This window comes from Passer domesticus, chromosome 5 (genome assembly GCF_036417665.1).
Source record: "Passer domesticus isolate bPasDom1 chromosome 5, bPasDom1.hap1, whole genome shotgun sequence".
Lineage (NCBI taxonomy): Eukaryota > Metazoa > Chordata > Aves > Passeriformes > Passeridae > Passer > Passer domesticus.
Window position 1 is genome coordinate 79045802 of NC_087478.1, and position 14654 is coordinate 79060455.

The 14654-nt window shown below is 40.3% G+C and overlaps 1 protein-coding gene across 1 annotated transcript in view; it reads right to left on the bottom strand.

Moving 5' to 3' along the window:
* Window positions 1-8346: 8346 nt before the first annotated feature.
* Window positions 8347-14654, bottom strand: part of RERG (RAS like estrogen regulated growth inhibitor) — a 95138-nt gene continuing 88830 nt past the window's right edge. The window contains exons 3-4 of the mRNA XM_064421363.1: window positions 13815-13888; window positions 8347-13216 (exon numbers count right to left, since the gene is read on the bottom strand). Coding sequence (XP_064277433.1) covers window positions 12809-13216; window positions 13815-13888 — 482 coding nt within the window. The 3' untranslated portion in view covers window positions 8347-12808. The remainder of the gene's footprint in view (window positions 13217-13814; window positions 13889-14654) is intronic.

Below are 14654 nucleotides of genomic sequence, written 5' to 3' on the forward strand. Positions count from 1 at the left end.
CACTCAGCATAAGGGCACGTGGGAATGTGAATGGGCTTTTCTGCATTAAAAAAAAAAAAAATATCATTGCAAAGGGAAAAGACTGCTCTACTTCATTTAACATATTTTGGCAAAAAACCAAACAAAGGCATCTTGAGTCCTGAGACTGTTTATCAAGAAGTGTCAGTTTTCTTTCCCCTTTTCTAAGCACTGCCAAGAATGTTTGACTGTTGTGTTCTCCATCCCCTTTTCATCCAGTCCACCCATGCAGTGCTTCATTCTCTTTTTACTGATAACACACAGAGTGAAACTTTTTACCCTAATCTACTCTGATATGCTGTTCTCTGAAATTACCAATTGAATTTACGTGTTCTGCTGAGCTGCACTGCATTGTCTTCCTCTGCACGGTTGCAAGCAGGATGTTTAGGACCTTCTTCCTCCCTGGTTTTCATCCTGCTCTCTGGTTCCAGCTCTTGTTTTCCAGAAGGCAGCTCCATGACCCAAACACATTGAGCCCTCTGGGGCAGCCAGCAATGTCACTGCAGCTGAGATCCCAAAGGAAAAGCCATTTTAGGTTGTTCCCACACCCCAGCCTTTTTGTTGACCAGTTACTTTCTTCGGGGCTTGCCATTTCTGCTCTTCTTCCTTCAGGAGTTTTTTCTTCAGATTGGAAACTGACCTGTTGACCCCAGTCCCTGCATCAAGTCCATTTTATCTCTGAGCTGTTTGGTGCTACTTCAACAATGCAAAACAATCTTCAGGCTGCTTAGACAGAGAAGGGCTTGGTTAAGTGGGGAGTGTGGAAATTTCCTGACCTGGACTTGGAACTCTGTTTAGTTTACATGTGTGCTGGCTGGTGAATCAAATATCAGTACTGCTTCACCTGGAGCTCGATACAGAGTTTGGATCTGGAAAGGATCCACATTTGAGGGGTATTCACACCTAGGGTTTGAGATCACCTCGTGGCAGACACACATCCCAGCAGCAAAGTTTGAAACTTTGTTTATTCTCCAATGACTTTCCACAGTTTTAAACCATTCTCTGACAATAATAAAATTCCAGCAAAGGGACACTGGAAAAGAAACATCATCAGCTGTTCCTTTAGCCACCTTGGTGCCAGACAAACACAAGCATGCTTGGTATATAAACCTTGCATTGATAGACAGCTGAAACTCACACCAACCCACCAAAACTGCATTTTGCATTGACCAATAACATGTTTCTGGTCAAATTCTGTGTTCAGCACTCTAGGCTTCTCAGAAGTTACATGCTGGCCCCAGAATGTCTGTTCATTCTTGTTTTGAAATTCAAAAGAGAGAGAAAGCTGATTGTGTCAGCATCTTCTTAAAGTCATAATTCTTCCTGCTGTTTCCTTTAGAAAATATTCAAGATGACAGGAATTCTTGTAAATTCTATCCCACCACACATCAAAGAATTGGCCATGATATTCTACTCTTTTAAAAGATGCAGCCATGGATGCATAGTTTTCTCTATGAGAGAAGCTTGGGAGAAAAAAATTTCCAAGTTCATTAACATCCTTGGGAGTGAGTATCTTAAGTTCAAAATGTTCTACTTTTCTTTTTTGTTGTTGTTGTTATTCTAACGGTATTCTAAAACTAAAATTGTTATTGTCTGCAAATACATCTGGCAAACAATACTTCTCGCAGATAAAAGTTTGAAATTCTAGAGATTTGTCACTCTTCCAGTTATCATCCACCATTTCTCTTTGAAGTTCTTATCTTTGCTGAGGGGCTCTGCTCAATACCTCTAACCTGTCATCAAGAACATTTCCCATGTGTATTTCAAACAAGGAAAATTTGTCCTTTGCCCCATTTAGAAATAAAAAACAGGCTCAGAGGGCTGAAGTGATTTTAGCAACATCATAGAGAAAAATGAGGCCAGGGCTCTTGTGCTGTTCACCACAATGTATTTGGTCTTTTCCCCCCCCAAAAGTTAGATCCCCTTTATTAACCATTTAAACATTTCCCTCTGTTTTCACACTTAGATTAAATACATGGGCATGGTGGAAACAATGCAGTGTTCTGTGGGATTCAAGGGGTTGTGAAACCACCAGCTGACCTTGAGGAGGGAGAGGAGGGGACTGTTTAACATTCTTTTATTGCCTAGTGAAACGTTCAAGGCCTTGTGTACCGAAAGGAGCTGCCAGGGGTGCTGCAGCACAGACACTTTCCCATTTACCTTCACCTCTGGTGACCCAGCTCCGTGGCTGGGAGGGTGGCAGCACACATAAACTCTCCTATTATGGTCTCCTCAGCCTCCCAGGGTGAGCTCCCCTGGCTTTTATCACAGCACAGAAAGGGAGTTTGCAATAAATAGCAGAAGATGTCAGAGGATGTGGCTTGAGGTGCACTTGAACCAAGCAAGTCAGCCCCATTAATAAATTCAGGCTCAGGAATCCCCGTGGGGTGGATAAGTGTTGCTGGTTTTTTTCCAAATGAGCAGTCAGAGCTTGGTGCCAACAGAGACAGAAGTTTTGTAGCAGAGCCCAAACCCAGACTGCTGATCTTTCATTTTCTAGATGCATTTCTTAATGTTTCTTAGTGGGGCTTGAAAAGAGAACAATTCCCTGCAGCTCAGGAACTGTCCCTGTAAACCATCAGTGCAGTACTTAATGTACTAGATAATTTTATGCATGTAAATAAAAAAAATAAATCAGCCATTCCTTAGGGCATGGAGAAGCAACCACTATTCTTGTTATTACAATGAGCCTGTGCCTCTAAGTTTGTATGATTTCCAGCACTGCCAGCTAGGACAGAGAAATGACAGCAATGCTTGGTTGTATTTTCTATTCTCTATTTGCAGCATTGCATCTGGGAGAAGATTTTTCTTGGGGCAAACATCCACTGAGGGCAGGAGAAGAACATTGGAGCAACTGTGATCGCAGGGAAAAAGCTACAAAGCTTAGATTCAATATCCTGTATTCAAAAATTCATTTGTCTTGTCCTGCTTGAATATAAAATTGTTCTAGGCCTTGGACAAGGTGATCTTTTCAGGGTGGTGAGCTGATTTCCTATGGACAAGGAGCAATTGTTAGAGGAGAAGAAACAAAGTGGTTGGAGATGAAAGGGTCGATGTGCTTCTGGATTTCCTATTTACCAGAAATAGATGCCATTAAAAGTAAGGATATAATTATTTCTCTGTCTTCATCTCCTTACCTTTCAACATCTAGCTCTAAGAAATGCTAATTATGCAGTTACCCTTTTCTGCAGCCCTTTTTAATATAACTTCTCATTATTGTGAGTGGAATAAGGAGTCAGTCTTGTTAATGCAGTGGTGTAAATGTGTGCACACTGCCATCACAGGAAAATTCTTCAGATAAAAAGAGAAGTAGCAAGCAACAGTGAGTTTTTCTATTAGACTTTTTTTTTCTGTGTAGAGGTCAACATTTGAGGTGTGCCAAGTGCTACTGCTGTGGTGATAGTTTTTTTGCTCAACACTGGGTGGAATATATGGGGGAAAAAAAGAAATCTCGTGTTGCAAAGAACTTGATTTAGGAATTCCTCTGGTAAGTTCTTGAAAAGTGTGAGTTTTTTTACTTTGCAAGGGAGTGATTTTTGGACTGAATTGGAGGGAGAATATACCGACAAATAAGGGTAGAAAGTGAAAATACACAGGTCTTAAAAGTTGTTATTGGTTCACTTACAAGAGTGTAAGACAGGTTAATGGATCCAAGGTGGGTGGGACCTTAGGGAAAAGCAGCTCAGTATGAGTTGCCAAAGCCTTTGAAGCCAGCATTGCCAATTTTTGTTGTTATTTCTATTGGAAAAATTATATATCTCTAGTTTTCTCCAGGGATGTCATTGATCTGAAGGAATGACTGAGCATATAATTTTTGAGTTCATGTTTAACTGAGTGTGGAAGTAGGCAGGAAAAGAACTGCACTATGAGACTTAGGGAGTGAAAAATGGAGATGGCTGAAGGGTAGATCTGTCTTCAGATATTTGGACAAGGAGGAACAACTAGAACATTTACAACAAAGAAGTTTTTTATTATAAAAACCCTCCCCAATGTCTAACTGTAGTATTTTTAATGTTCATGACGTGTTTTTAATTATCAAAAGCAGAGAAAAAATAGCAGTTGTCTTGAATAAACATCTTGATGCAGTTTAATCATTCTAGTAGGGACACTAACTTCCTTTCTCTCAATTTATTCCAGAGGAAGGGAACATTGGGTCTTGACAGGAGCTTTTTCTTGATTTTTAATGACTTTTTTAATTATAGGTGCTATCAGAGGGTCATCCCTCTTTTCCATGGGAGAATCACTTGGTGAGCCTCTCAGAGGAGGGTGAGCTGACATCAAGTTCTCCCTTGTGCTGCAACAAGCCATGCTTCTCTAAAGAATCCAATATCCATGTAAAGGAGAGGAATTGGTTGAAAATGCTATCTTGGAGCTCATAGGAGGATGGTGTCACAACAACTGAAGTTTCAGCTTTTACAAATTACTCCCTATCCATTTAGAGAATAAAGTCAGTAATCCTTTTAAGACAGTTGGACAATTAGTGTTGCTCATGTCCACTTTGGTGTGGTTTCACAGAGGAATTTTAAAGGGGCTGAGGGTTAATAAATTATTGTCCCTTGTATCCAGTTAAGGGAACAGAACTTCGAAGTGTAAGGGTAAAGATTCAGATGCCAAAACTCCTGAAAACAGAGTGGGAATTATTTTTATTGACTTCAGTAAACTATGAAACAGCTCTAATTCGGGACCAAAAGGGGTAAGTCGGAAGCACTCTGAAGACTGAATTTAGCCTTGATGAAGGTGTTTAAGTAGTGAATTATTTTGCATTCTAGTCCTGTCCTGCTATGTATTTTTGCATATTTTGCAATCCAGTGCCTCTCAGCACTCTTACTGAAACATTCACCAGTCTTTGGGAGTTTCTGAAAGCTTCCTCTGACTTGTACTGGAGTTTGCCATTGGTACACATTCGTTTCATGTAATTAGAAGCAACTTATTCCCTTCCTGAAACTTGATAAGCACAATAATTGCATGTTGGAAACACCAACTTTTTGTGCTTTTTTGTGTTCAGAGTTCAGGCTGGGCCACAGAAGCCACTGGAGCAGATCCATGAAGAGCCATGTGGGAGAAGTGCAAAGTCTTTCTGACTGGGCTGAAATGCTGTGGCTGTAAATCAAACCCAGCTGACAGATTAAGGGACATCATCTGGAGCTGGAGCTGCTGGTCAGCCAAGTGGTGTGGCCAAGGACATAATTGTGATAATTATTGTTTCTTTTACTCATCACTGAATATAGGAAATTGATTAGAGCATGGTTAGTAACCTCTCACCTGCTGACATCAGCTGTGAGATCATGGCATGCTCTCTGCAACTATCTTAATAAATGAACTTGTTTTCATAAAGATCTATGGGAGTCCACAAGAATGTTTAAGAGCCCTAGTGACCAGAAGTTCACCCTAGAAAACAACAGAGTACACTAAACTGTGTATGAGCTCACAAAAATGGTTGGATTAGCTCTCTTTTTAAAATAGTTGTGAGAAATAACCCACTTAAGCAGTTATTGAGATATTTTCACTGAGATCATCACAGCAATCTAAATAAAAGTGTGGTGGGGATTGGTTTTTTTTTTTTGGAAATGTTTTCTAAGGGTTTCAATGTAAAACCCAAACCAAACTGACTTCAAATCCCTAAATTTTGCACCAACAATTTTTAGGTCTTTCCTTGAAGAAGACAAAGGCATTAAAACAGACCAGAATCTGGTGGAGAAAACTTAGGGCTAACACCTGGAAGAGGCATGGCAGAACAGTGTCTGCCATTTTATGGATGTAGCTTATTGATTTCTGTCTGCAGCCATTTCTAAAACTACAGGAAATTTCATGGGCTACACAGGTAAATTAAACACTGTGATCTTGCAGTCTCCACCTTTTTTAAAATTTTTTTTTCTTTTAATTTTTAAAATATTTTCTTTTCTGCTGGCATCTGTTTGTGAAAATTAGAGTGGTAGTGGGTTTTATTGGAGAAAATTATCTGAAACCAGGATAGTAACTCTGCTTCAGATTGGTAACAACTCTAACCAGAGGTAAAGATCTGATGGTTGCTACCAAAATACAGCATCTCATCCATCTCTTCTTTGCTCCCTGCAGTAATAATTATTTTTCAAAAATCTGAGTTTAAACTTCAGGTAACAGCTCATCACTGTATGAAAATGTCAGAGTCCTTCACAGAACTTTTATTTAAATTCTTGTCTAGGAAGTCTGAGGATGTCACTCTCCCCTTGCTCTCTGCTTCTCTAAAATAACTCTTTGTAATTTCTGCTACATTTTCTATTGAATTATAAACCTGGATGTTTTAACTCTATTGCAAAGAATTACTGTCCTCTACAGAAATTCCCTAAAGGAAATTGCAGGCTTTTTGTGTTTATTATGGTTATTTCAAATATTGAACAAACTGAGAAAAAAAGCTGCAGGCAACTTATTGGTCTGTTACAAGAAGTTTGATATTTACAGAACGAGCTAATGCTATTTTGCTTTCTTTAGTTCTCACAGGCAAAGCATTCTTTTGTTTATGGATTTTTTTAGATACATAGTAAAACTATGTGTATTTTATGTTATTAATAACACTCACTGCTTTAGAATTGAATTCTATTTCAAAGAGGGGAAACACACCTTGAATGCAAAAGTGAAATAATCTGGATTGAAGTAGATGTAGACTTCTATTCCAGGTTGGAATTGAGCTGAATGTTTACATGGCTGTGGTTTGGATTGTATCTGTCCTTAGGAGAGACAAGAGTTTTGGACAGAAAGTGTCAGTGTTCAGTGTTCAATCACTGGCTTTGGTGAGGAACTGCAGAAAGCTCTGCACAGAGAAACCCTAAGAACAAAGAGAAAATTATTTGAACTTTTTAAAACTAGGTTTTTCTCCTTTTCTTTTTCTTTTTTTTTTTCTTTTCCCTTTTTCTGTTTTCTTTTTCTTCCCCCTCTGCTCTTCTCTCCTTTTGGTTTTTTGAAAGCTGGATATCAAAAACATGGCATCAATTACAAATTCCAGACATAATGTCTGTTGAACAATAATAATAATTTTATTTCTTTACAGTTAAATTTGCAAAAAAAAGAAATCCAAGTTAAAACCTCAAAATATTTCACTGTTTCTGATTATTTAGTTTGGTCAGATCACCTGTGTACCAGCACTGGTGTATGAAATCTTACAGTTGCTTTTCAGGAAAATGAGACTTCAACCTTTATTTGGATTATGTCCCTCTGGGGTTATTTATTGGGGGTTTTTAATTTGCTTTTTTTTTTCATATCAAAAGTTCCACCTGGGTCTCTTTGATGTTCTTTGTAGTAATGACAGCTTTGACCAGGCTAGAGGAAAGAGACTGGAGAGTTAAATCATGTGTGCTGGCAAGGAGTTTGATAAAAACCCTTATTTTTTGCATTACTGATACATTCTTAGCCTCCAGAACTTGCTGGATTTTGAAATGAGGTCCTGTAAATTCCTGATTCCACATAAAATTTAAAAGGAAATAATGTGCAGGTTTCTTCTGTGAGGTATAATTTGAAGTCTGCCTGTAAATTGTTTTCAATTTTTTTTATTATTATTCTGCATGTTAATATTTCATGACAGGCCATGGCTGCTCCTAGTGATGCAGAATATTTCAGTCTGGTTTAGGACTGGTACTTGACACAGCCATCTGTACCACAATGATGAGAGGTTCCCTTATTGAAAAAAAAAAATTATTTCCAACTCTTCAGAGCTGCTGTGTTCAGTGTGAATAATTTATACCCAGAGGCATTAGCAAATATCCATCCTTGTGAGAGTGACCTCTGAGAAGTGATACAGCCTCTTTGCCCATGGGTATCAGAGTTTATTGACAAAACTACTCTTTAAAAAAACCCAAACAACCAAACAAAACTCAAAATTACTTCGTTTAATATGATGGAAACAGCAAAACACAAATGCTGCTTTGGGGAATCAAGCTGGAGATTAAAGAGATCAGTCCAAAAAAGGCCAAACTCCCCTCAAATCCTTAGGTTTGTTAAACAGCCAGTAGTAGTGAGCAATTAGTGTTTCTTGCCAGTCTATTTAAACTGAAAATGGAGAAAATTCATCAAGTGGATGAGAGGAATTGGCCATTGGAGTGTGATCTTTTTCTTTTTTGACCCAAACCCCAGCAGATCCCTGCCCCAGTGTCTGCCACCTCTCCTCCTGCTGCATTCACAGCCTTCCTTCCCCACGGGCAATGGGGCTGGCAGAAACCAGGCTGAGCTGGCCTCCCACCATTGTCACCTCCCAGAAACCTTGCACAGCACTGGACAAGCTATGCTCTGTATTTTCTTAGCCTGAAGTAATTAGTGCCTGGCGTCTGTAAAGGAAATCAAATGCACAACACCGGAGTCTCTAAGATGACACTGTTTTCATTACAGGTTTAATTTTGCAAAGAGCATAAAGGCAGATACATCAAAATGCCAAGAAGCCTCTGTTAATTAAAGCCTCTTTTTCTTTTTCTTCTTTAGATTTGCATATGTATCGAGCCATTAAAGAAAAAGATAAAAGGAACCCCAAGACTGTTTATGCATAGCCTTTATGACTGCAGCTACTTAACTTTGCAGGAGACATTATTTTGACTGCAACAAAATAATGTTCTGTGGCTTGACAGAACTCAAGGCTGCTTTGCAGTGCTCCAGAGGCAGACAGTGACTGGTGTTGGGAGGTTTCACCTCCCAGAACAAATCTGCACCCGGGTTTTATGCAGTGCTCTGCCTGTTGTGACATTCTTATACCCCACTCCTGTTCATCATGCTTTGGTTGGCCCAGGTTTGGGGGGAAAAGAATGGATGACAGCTCCCCTCCGCAGAGCTGAAGCTTCCTCTGCTACAGCTTAATACTCATGCTCTGTTTAATTATTTACCACTCATATAATGTACCTTTCATAAGGTACAAATTATGTACCTCCTCCTCAGATTAACAGTGCGTTATCCTTGGAACAGAGGATGGGCAGAGTTGGCAGCAGGTGAAAAGTTGCCTCTGTCCAAATCACCAGCATAAATCTCCCAGACTTCTTATCCCAGGATTTCATCTCAGAAGCTTGGGATCAAGGTTTGTGCTATTTAGTTGGCAGGACAGCTTTTGGTGGGTTTCACTGAGGTTAGATAATTACCCTGTAACTTTTTTCATCAGCCTTGAAATAGCAAGGACATTTGGAGCTGTGCCTCACTGTAGATGCTGTTTGGCTTCTCTATTCCAGGACTAACAGCCAAATAAGTTCAAGTAAAATGATCCAAATTTTACAGTGCTTATTCTGGTAAAATTCACTGTTTGCTTTCCTTAGATAAAGATAAAGTAAGAACCAAATCAGGGCTTTTGGGACTGGCCCCTTAATAGCTGAAAGGAACACTGGAGACATCTAATGGAAGATCAATATGTGAGAGTCAGTACAAAAACCACCATATTTGCTTTTTCTTTTTTATTTTTTTCTTATATATTATCTACAAGCACAAGCTTTCATATTTTTAATGTAAAAATGCATACAGATCATTATATATATAAAAATCAACTAGCCTTGTAGCAAACTGCCAGATCCAACTATCCCCAGGCTGGGGACAACCTGTCTGGATCCAGGTGCAAACCCAGTGGCTGATCCTCACTTCCATCTGTAGTTGCACCAAACCCCCAGATACAAAGATTCTCAAAGTTCTAGGGAAGTTTTGGGTCCTGATCCAGGTCTTGCAGCACGGGCATGACTAACTCTTCATCAATTGAAGATAAATATTTAAAAAACTTCATAAACGACAATCAACTTGTTGAAGGTAACAAGTATCCCTTTCACCTTTCCTCCCCGTTTTTATCTTCTTTCCCATCCTCTCTCTGCAGAAATGGCAGCAGGCAGAGGAGAGAAATTCATGTTAGTGTCACATACACACACTTAAACAGCAGCAGGAGAAAATTTAACACAAAATTCAACAGAATTGAATCTGTTGATGTCTGCTGCAGAAAGGCTGCTGAATGTGGGTTCATGCTGCACTCAGCCTTTTCAATGCTTGGGCAATTTTGGGCTCAATTTGCACATTGTGGGAATGTGAAAGATTTATAGCATATCCATAATAGGTTGCAACATGGTGAGAGACAGTAGATCGAGTTGCATTTAATGCTATGTAAAGCATATCAACAGAACTGGATTCAAGGGAAAAAATTAAGGAGCAACTAAGTAAAGAGGTTTGTATTTGTTTTAGTGGAAAAGTTACAAAATGGCAGCCTTCTTTTTGACCAAGTGTTTATCTTGTTTGCAGTTTTCAGATTCAGTCTTTGAGAAGGAATGTTACTATTTTTATTGTAGGTTCTTTATGTAACAAGGGATATTTGCACAGTGGAACATTTTATTTTCACCAGGATTTTATAATTTATCCACACAGATGTTACAAAAGAAGATACAATTTGCTGGAAATCTTTTGGAAAGTGTGCGGGCTGTAACTCAGCCTCTCCTTCCTTTCAACTCTCCTCATAGGAATATGATTAATTATTTTCTCTTGTCATTCATATAGAACCTTTTTGTATTTTAAATGCAGCTCCAATCTGAACCCCAAGAAAGGATTTTCAGATAAAAGAACTGTTGAGGTTTTCTAAGAGGGATGAACCAATTGCTTAGCATACCAAAGCGAAGACATGACTACGTTGCCATGGGATTGCAGGTAAGGATTTTGTTTACTTCAGATACGTGTACCAGCACTGATTTGAAAGATAACAGAACCCCAGTGCTTCAACTTGCAAATGCTCACTCTGGCTCCCAATGTAACTATATTTCTGGCAAGTTCAGTCCCTCAGCTAAAGAATTCTGGTTTGTGAATAGGCACTAGCTCGCTCTTTTACACTTGTGTTGATTCTACAATACTAAAAATGGCAAAACCTCTATTTTTCTCTTTTTTTTTACTTTTTTTTTTCTTTTTTAAAAAAGTTAATGATATGATGAGTAGTTTGGGAACAAGTGTGTCACAGAGGCCTGTTGCAAGGACCCCCTGCCCAGAAGCACATGGTGGAGTTTCCATTGCAGTGTGTCCAGCTGATGGACAGCAGCACACGTGAATATGAGGACCAAAATATAGACATTCCAGGACAGTGAAATGAGTTTTTACCACCTAGAATACAGAAGCAGAGAAAACAAACAACAGCCCAAATAAAATATACATCTGAACGTGATGTTCTTTGCTGGTTAGGGAAAAGATTTTCTAAAAAAGTACTTTGGTAAAATACCTTTAAGTGAATACTTTTGATAGAAGTCGTAATTTGGAACATTTCTCTGTTTGCATGGATATACAGATCTGCCTCTTCAGCCTGTTTCACCACTTATATGGCTACCTATAGCTCTACAAAGTGATAGCCAGATAGATTTACTCACTTTCCTACACCTGTGGCAATTTGCATTTGGTAGGCTTTTGGACTTATTTCCTCGCAAATAACCACATTAAGTACAAAGCACTGGAGAGTAAAGCTATAAGCAAATGCTCCAAGGGGGCTGTTACTCAAAGGAGAACACTGCCAATTTGTCATCCCAACCCTTGGCTGTGGTTCTACATGTTGATAGTCTGAGCTGCCCAAAGGGATCCTACACCACTGGTTGAAGTCCAGTAAAATCTGAATTAAAAGCTTCCAATCTTGGTTCTTGCATCTTTGAGCAGTTAAGAAACCATCTAGACAGAGGCAAAACTTGGCAGCTGGCTTGAATGAGATGATGAGGGAGATGGAAAGCACTGGACACCTTTTATCCCAGGCACCAAAATCTGATAAAATGTGTTTCTGCTTCAATGTGCCAGATAAAAGTTACAAAAAACCTGCACTGCTTTATTATGTTTTTTTGATATGATAGTGGCCATTCAGATCTGATTTACATTTGGGCTTAGACTTTAAATACTTGCCTTCCCAGCAATTCAGTTCTTTGGTATAAAACTAACTAAGAGGAACTACTTGAATCAAAAAAAGGCCAAAAAAAAAAAAAAAAAAAAAAAAATCAAAATCTAAATACTAACCATAGCTAAATCAACAGTAATATGGTTCTTTTTTTTTTTTTTTTCAGTTTGATTTCCCAGCACATATACTCCCATTTCCCCAAACACAGTGCAATGCTTTGAGGGGGAAATGGTGAAGTGCTGCTGGACTAGATGATTATTTCAGGAGAACTCTACAGTTTCAGAGGAGCTGGAAGAGCAGCTGAACTCTAGCTCTCTTGAAATGTGTGTCTAGCTGGCTAAACACTCCAGGAAATAGACCTTTCCTATATTTTTGCATACCTTTCTAAGAACATCAACACTCATGGATTTGACAAAAATAACAAGGAAGGAGTGAAAGCATACAATGAGCCAACTCAGAGCTGGTGAAGGTGTCAGGTGAACGTTCTGTTTCAACACAGCAGCCTCTACACATATTCAGTCCTGGAGAACAACAGTTGTGATGGTTGTTGATGGACTGAGGGCTGAATCTTACTCTCCAATGGCTGCTGAGCAGCTGTCTGGCTGGAAATGATGTTTAGGCACTACTGACTTGCAGGGGATTGGAGCTAGCCACGTAGAAGCAGAAGATTCACTCTTGGTTGCCAATCCCCACAATTGTCTAGTCATTTGGAGTTCATTTGGTGTTTGGTTTGTTTTTTTTCTCCCACAGTAGTCCAAAGCAGTGTGGCTAAATACATTTCAAAACAGGAAAATAGTATGATCCCGTGTTACTCAAAAAAGTGGTGGTGTTTGTCTTTTTGTAGTTTTTTTTCTTCATTGCAAAGATTTGACCACTTCTCATTAAACACACTCTGCTTGCCCCATCCCTGCTCCAAGCTAATACGCTCTAAAACGCTTCTCTGGCTTAGGAGAGCTCTTTTTAGCTGCTGATTTTGGTGAGCATCTTATTAATGGCCTGCTTGACGTGGGTGGTGGAGCTTCGCCTCCGAGTCTTGCCCTGGACCATCTTGCGGCGCCGCACCTCGCGGCAGAGCTCGTAGAACGCCTCCATGATGTTGCCCTCCCCCGTGCAAGCGGAGCACTCGTAAAAAGCACACGCCAGTTCCGTGGCCAGCTTTTCACCTTCCTCCGTGCTGACTTGCCTGGAGTGGTCCAAGTCTGCTTTGTTCCCCACCAGGATCAGGGTGACGTTTTTGGGCTTTTTGACTTCGTCCAACAAGTTCTTAAGTGGCAGCATTTCCTCAAAGCTGCCTCTGTCCGTGATGTCGTAAACCAGCACGAAGCCCTCGCCCCATCGCACGTGTCCCTCTTTCTGAATGGCATCCTCCTGTTCAAAAAGACAGAAGAATGCCTTAGGAATTTGATTTATAAAGAAGACAGCAGTTTTTCAGAGAGGTGCTGATCCTACAAAGCTGTGTGCATCTGCTTTGCTCTATACTTTGCTCACATCACCTTTTTAATCAGTGGCATAGGAGATCTATTCCACGCAGGGCCATGACCTGCCCAGGCCTGTGCAGCACGTTCACCTGCCATGTTTTAAAAGGGAGACCTGACTATGACAAATCTGCTCTTCACTCTAGTGGGAATCATTGGCTGAAGTTGCCAAGCCTCATCACTTCACTGTAAAAATAGGCCGTGACTTTATGCCTGCTTTCTGGGCTGGGCCTGAATAAAAAGGCAAGACAACAAAATAATTTTACCCCCAGAGTTAGCCCCTTGACTTTTTTCTTCCTAGCAGGATCCCTTGCAGAAGGGTGTGGATCCAGCATGGGGGAGGAGAGAGGGGGTTCTGCCAGAAGCAAATCTGTGTCCCCAGAGGAGGGCACAGCTGCCAGCCCCTGCGCTGCTGCCACCACCACAATTTCCTGCCCTGCTGCATACCCCAGCCAAGGCACTGGGTAGCAGCAGCACACGCACCCACGCACCTGGCCAGCTGTGTCTAGTATCTCCATGGAAACCACTTCATCATCAATGGTAGCTTGGTGACGGTATGTCGACTCTAAAATAAGAACACACGTTGGGAAACGTATTAAAAGAACGTAATTTTCCTTTTTTTTTTTCTTCCTCGCAGATCTCCCAGCACAAAAGCACACATGTGACGTGCAGTTTGACTAAATTTCCTTTGCTGGAGCCCTTCCAGCCATCCTGGAGCATACTCAAGTCCTCTTTTCTAAAACAGCAGCACTTACCTCTCTTTATTTCCCTGTGGGTTAGACCTGCAAAAGCCTGGAGGATGCTGCAGTCTGCACCCAGCAAAGGACAGTTTGCTGTGGCACAGAGCTCTGCAAAGCTGTATCCCATTTTTCTTGTTTGCTCCCAGGAAAGGCTGCTACCTTTGGAAGACAATACCACAACTCTCAAGCTCAACAGTGTGTCCCTGCATAGCTTGTTGATCAAAACCAGTATGGTTGCACATCAAGGAACCCAACAACTAAGCTCAGGCCTTATACTGCGAAAAAATTACAGACCAGTTAGGTATGTTAGGAATGTGTGCTTTAAACATGCTGAAATCATCACATTCCCCTCTTCTAGCAAGGGATCAAGCAGTGATTTCCCTGTTTATGATTTATAAGGGTAACCAGTGGGCATTAAGCATTTACACAATGGGAAAAGAGAAATCAACAACCCTATTTACTGTCCCAGGTTTTGGAACCAAGCAAGTAATCAGAAAACTAATGACAAAGCAGCTTGGTTTATCTTAATAAGCTGATAAGCTAAATTTGATAGCATTTGACCTGAAATGTGGAAAACTATCTGTGCTAACA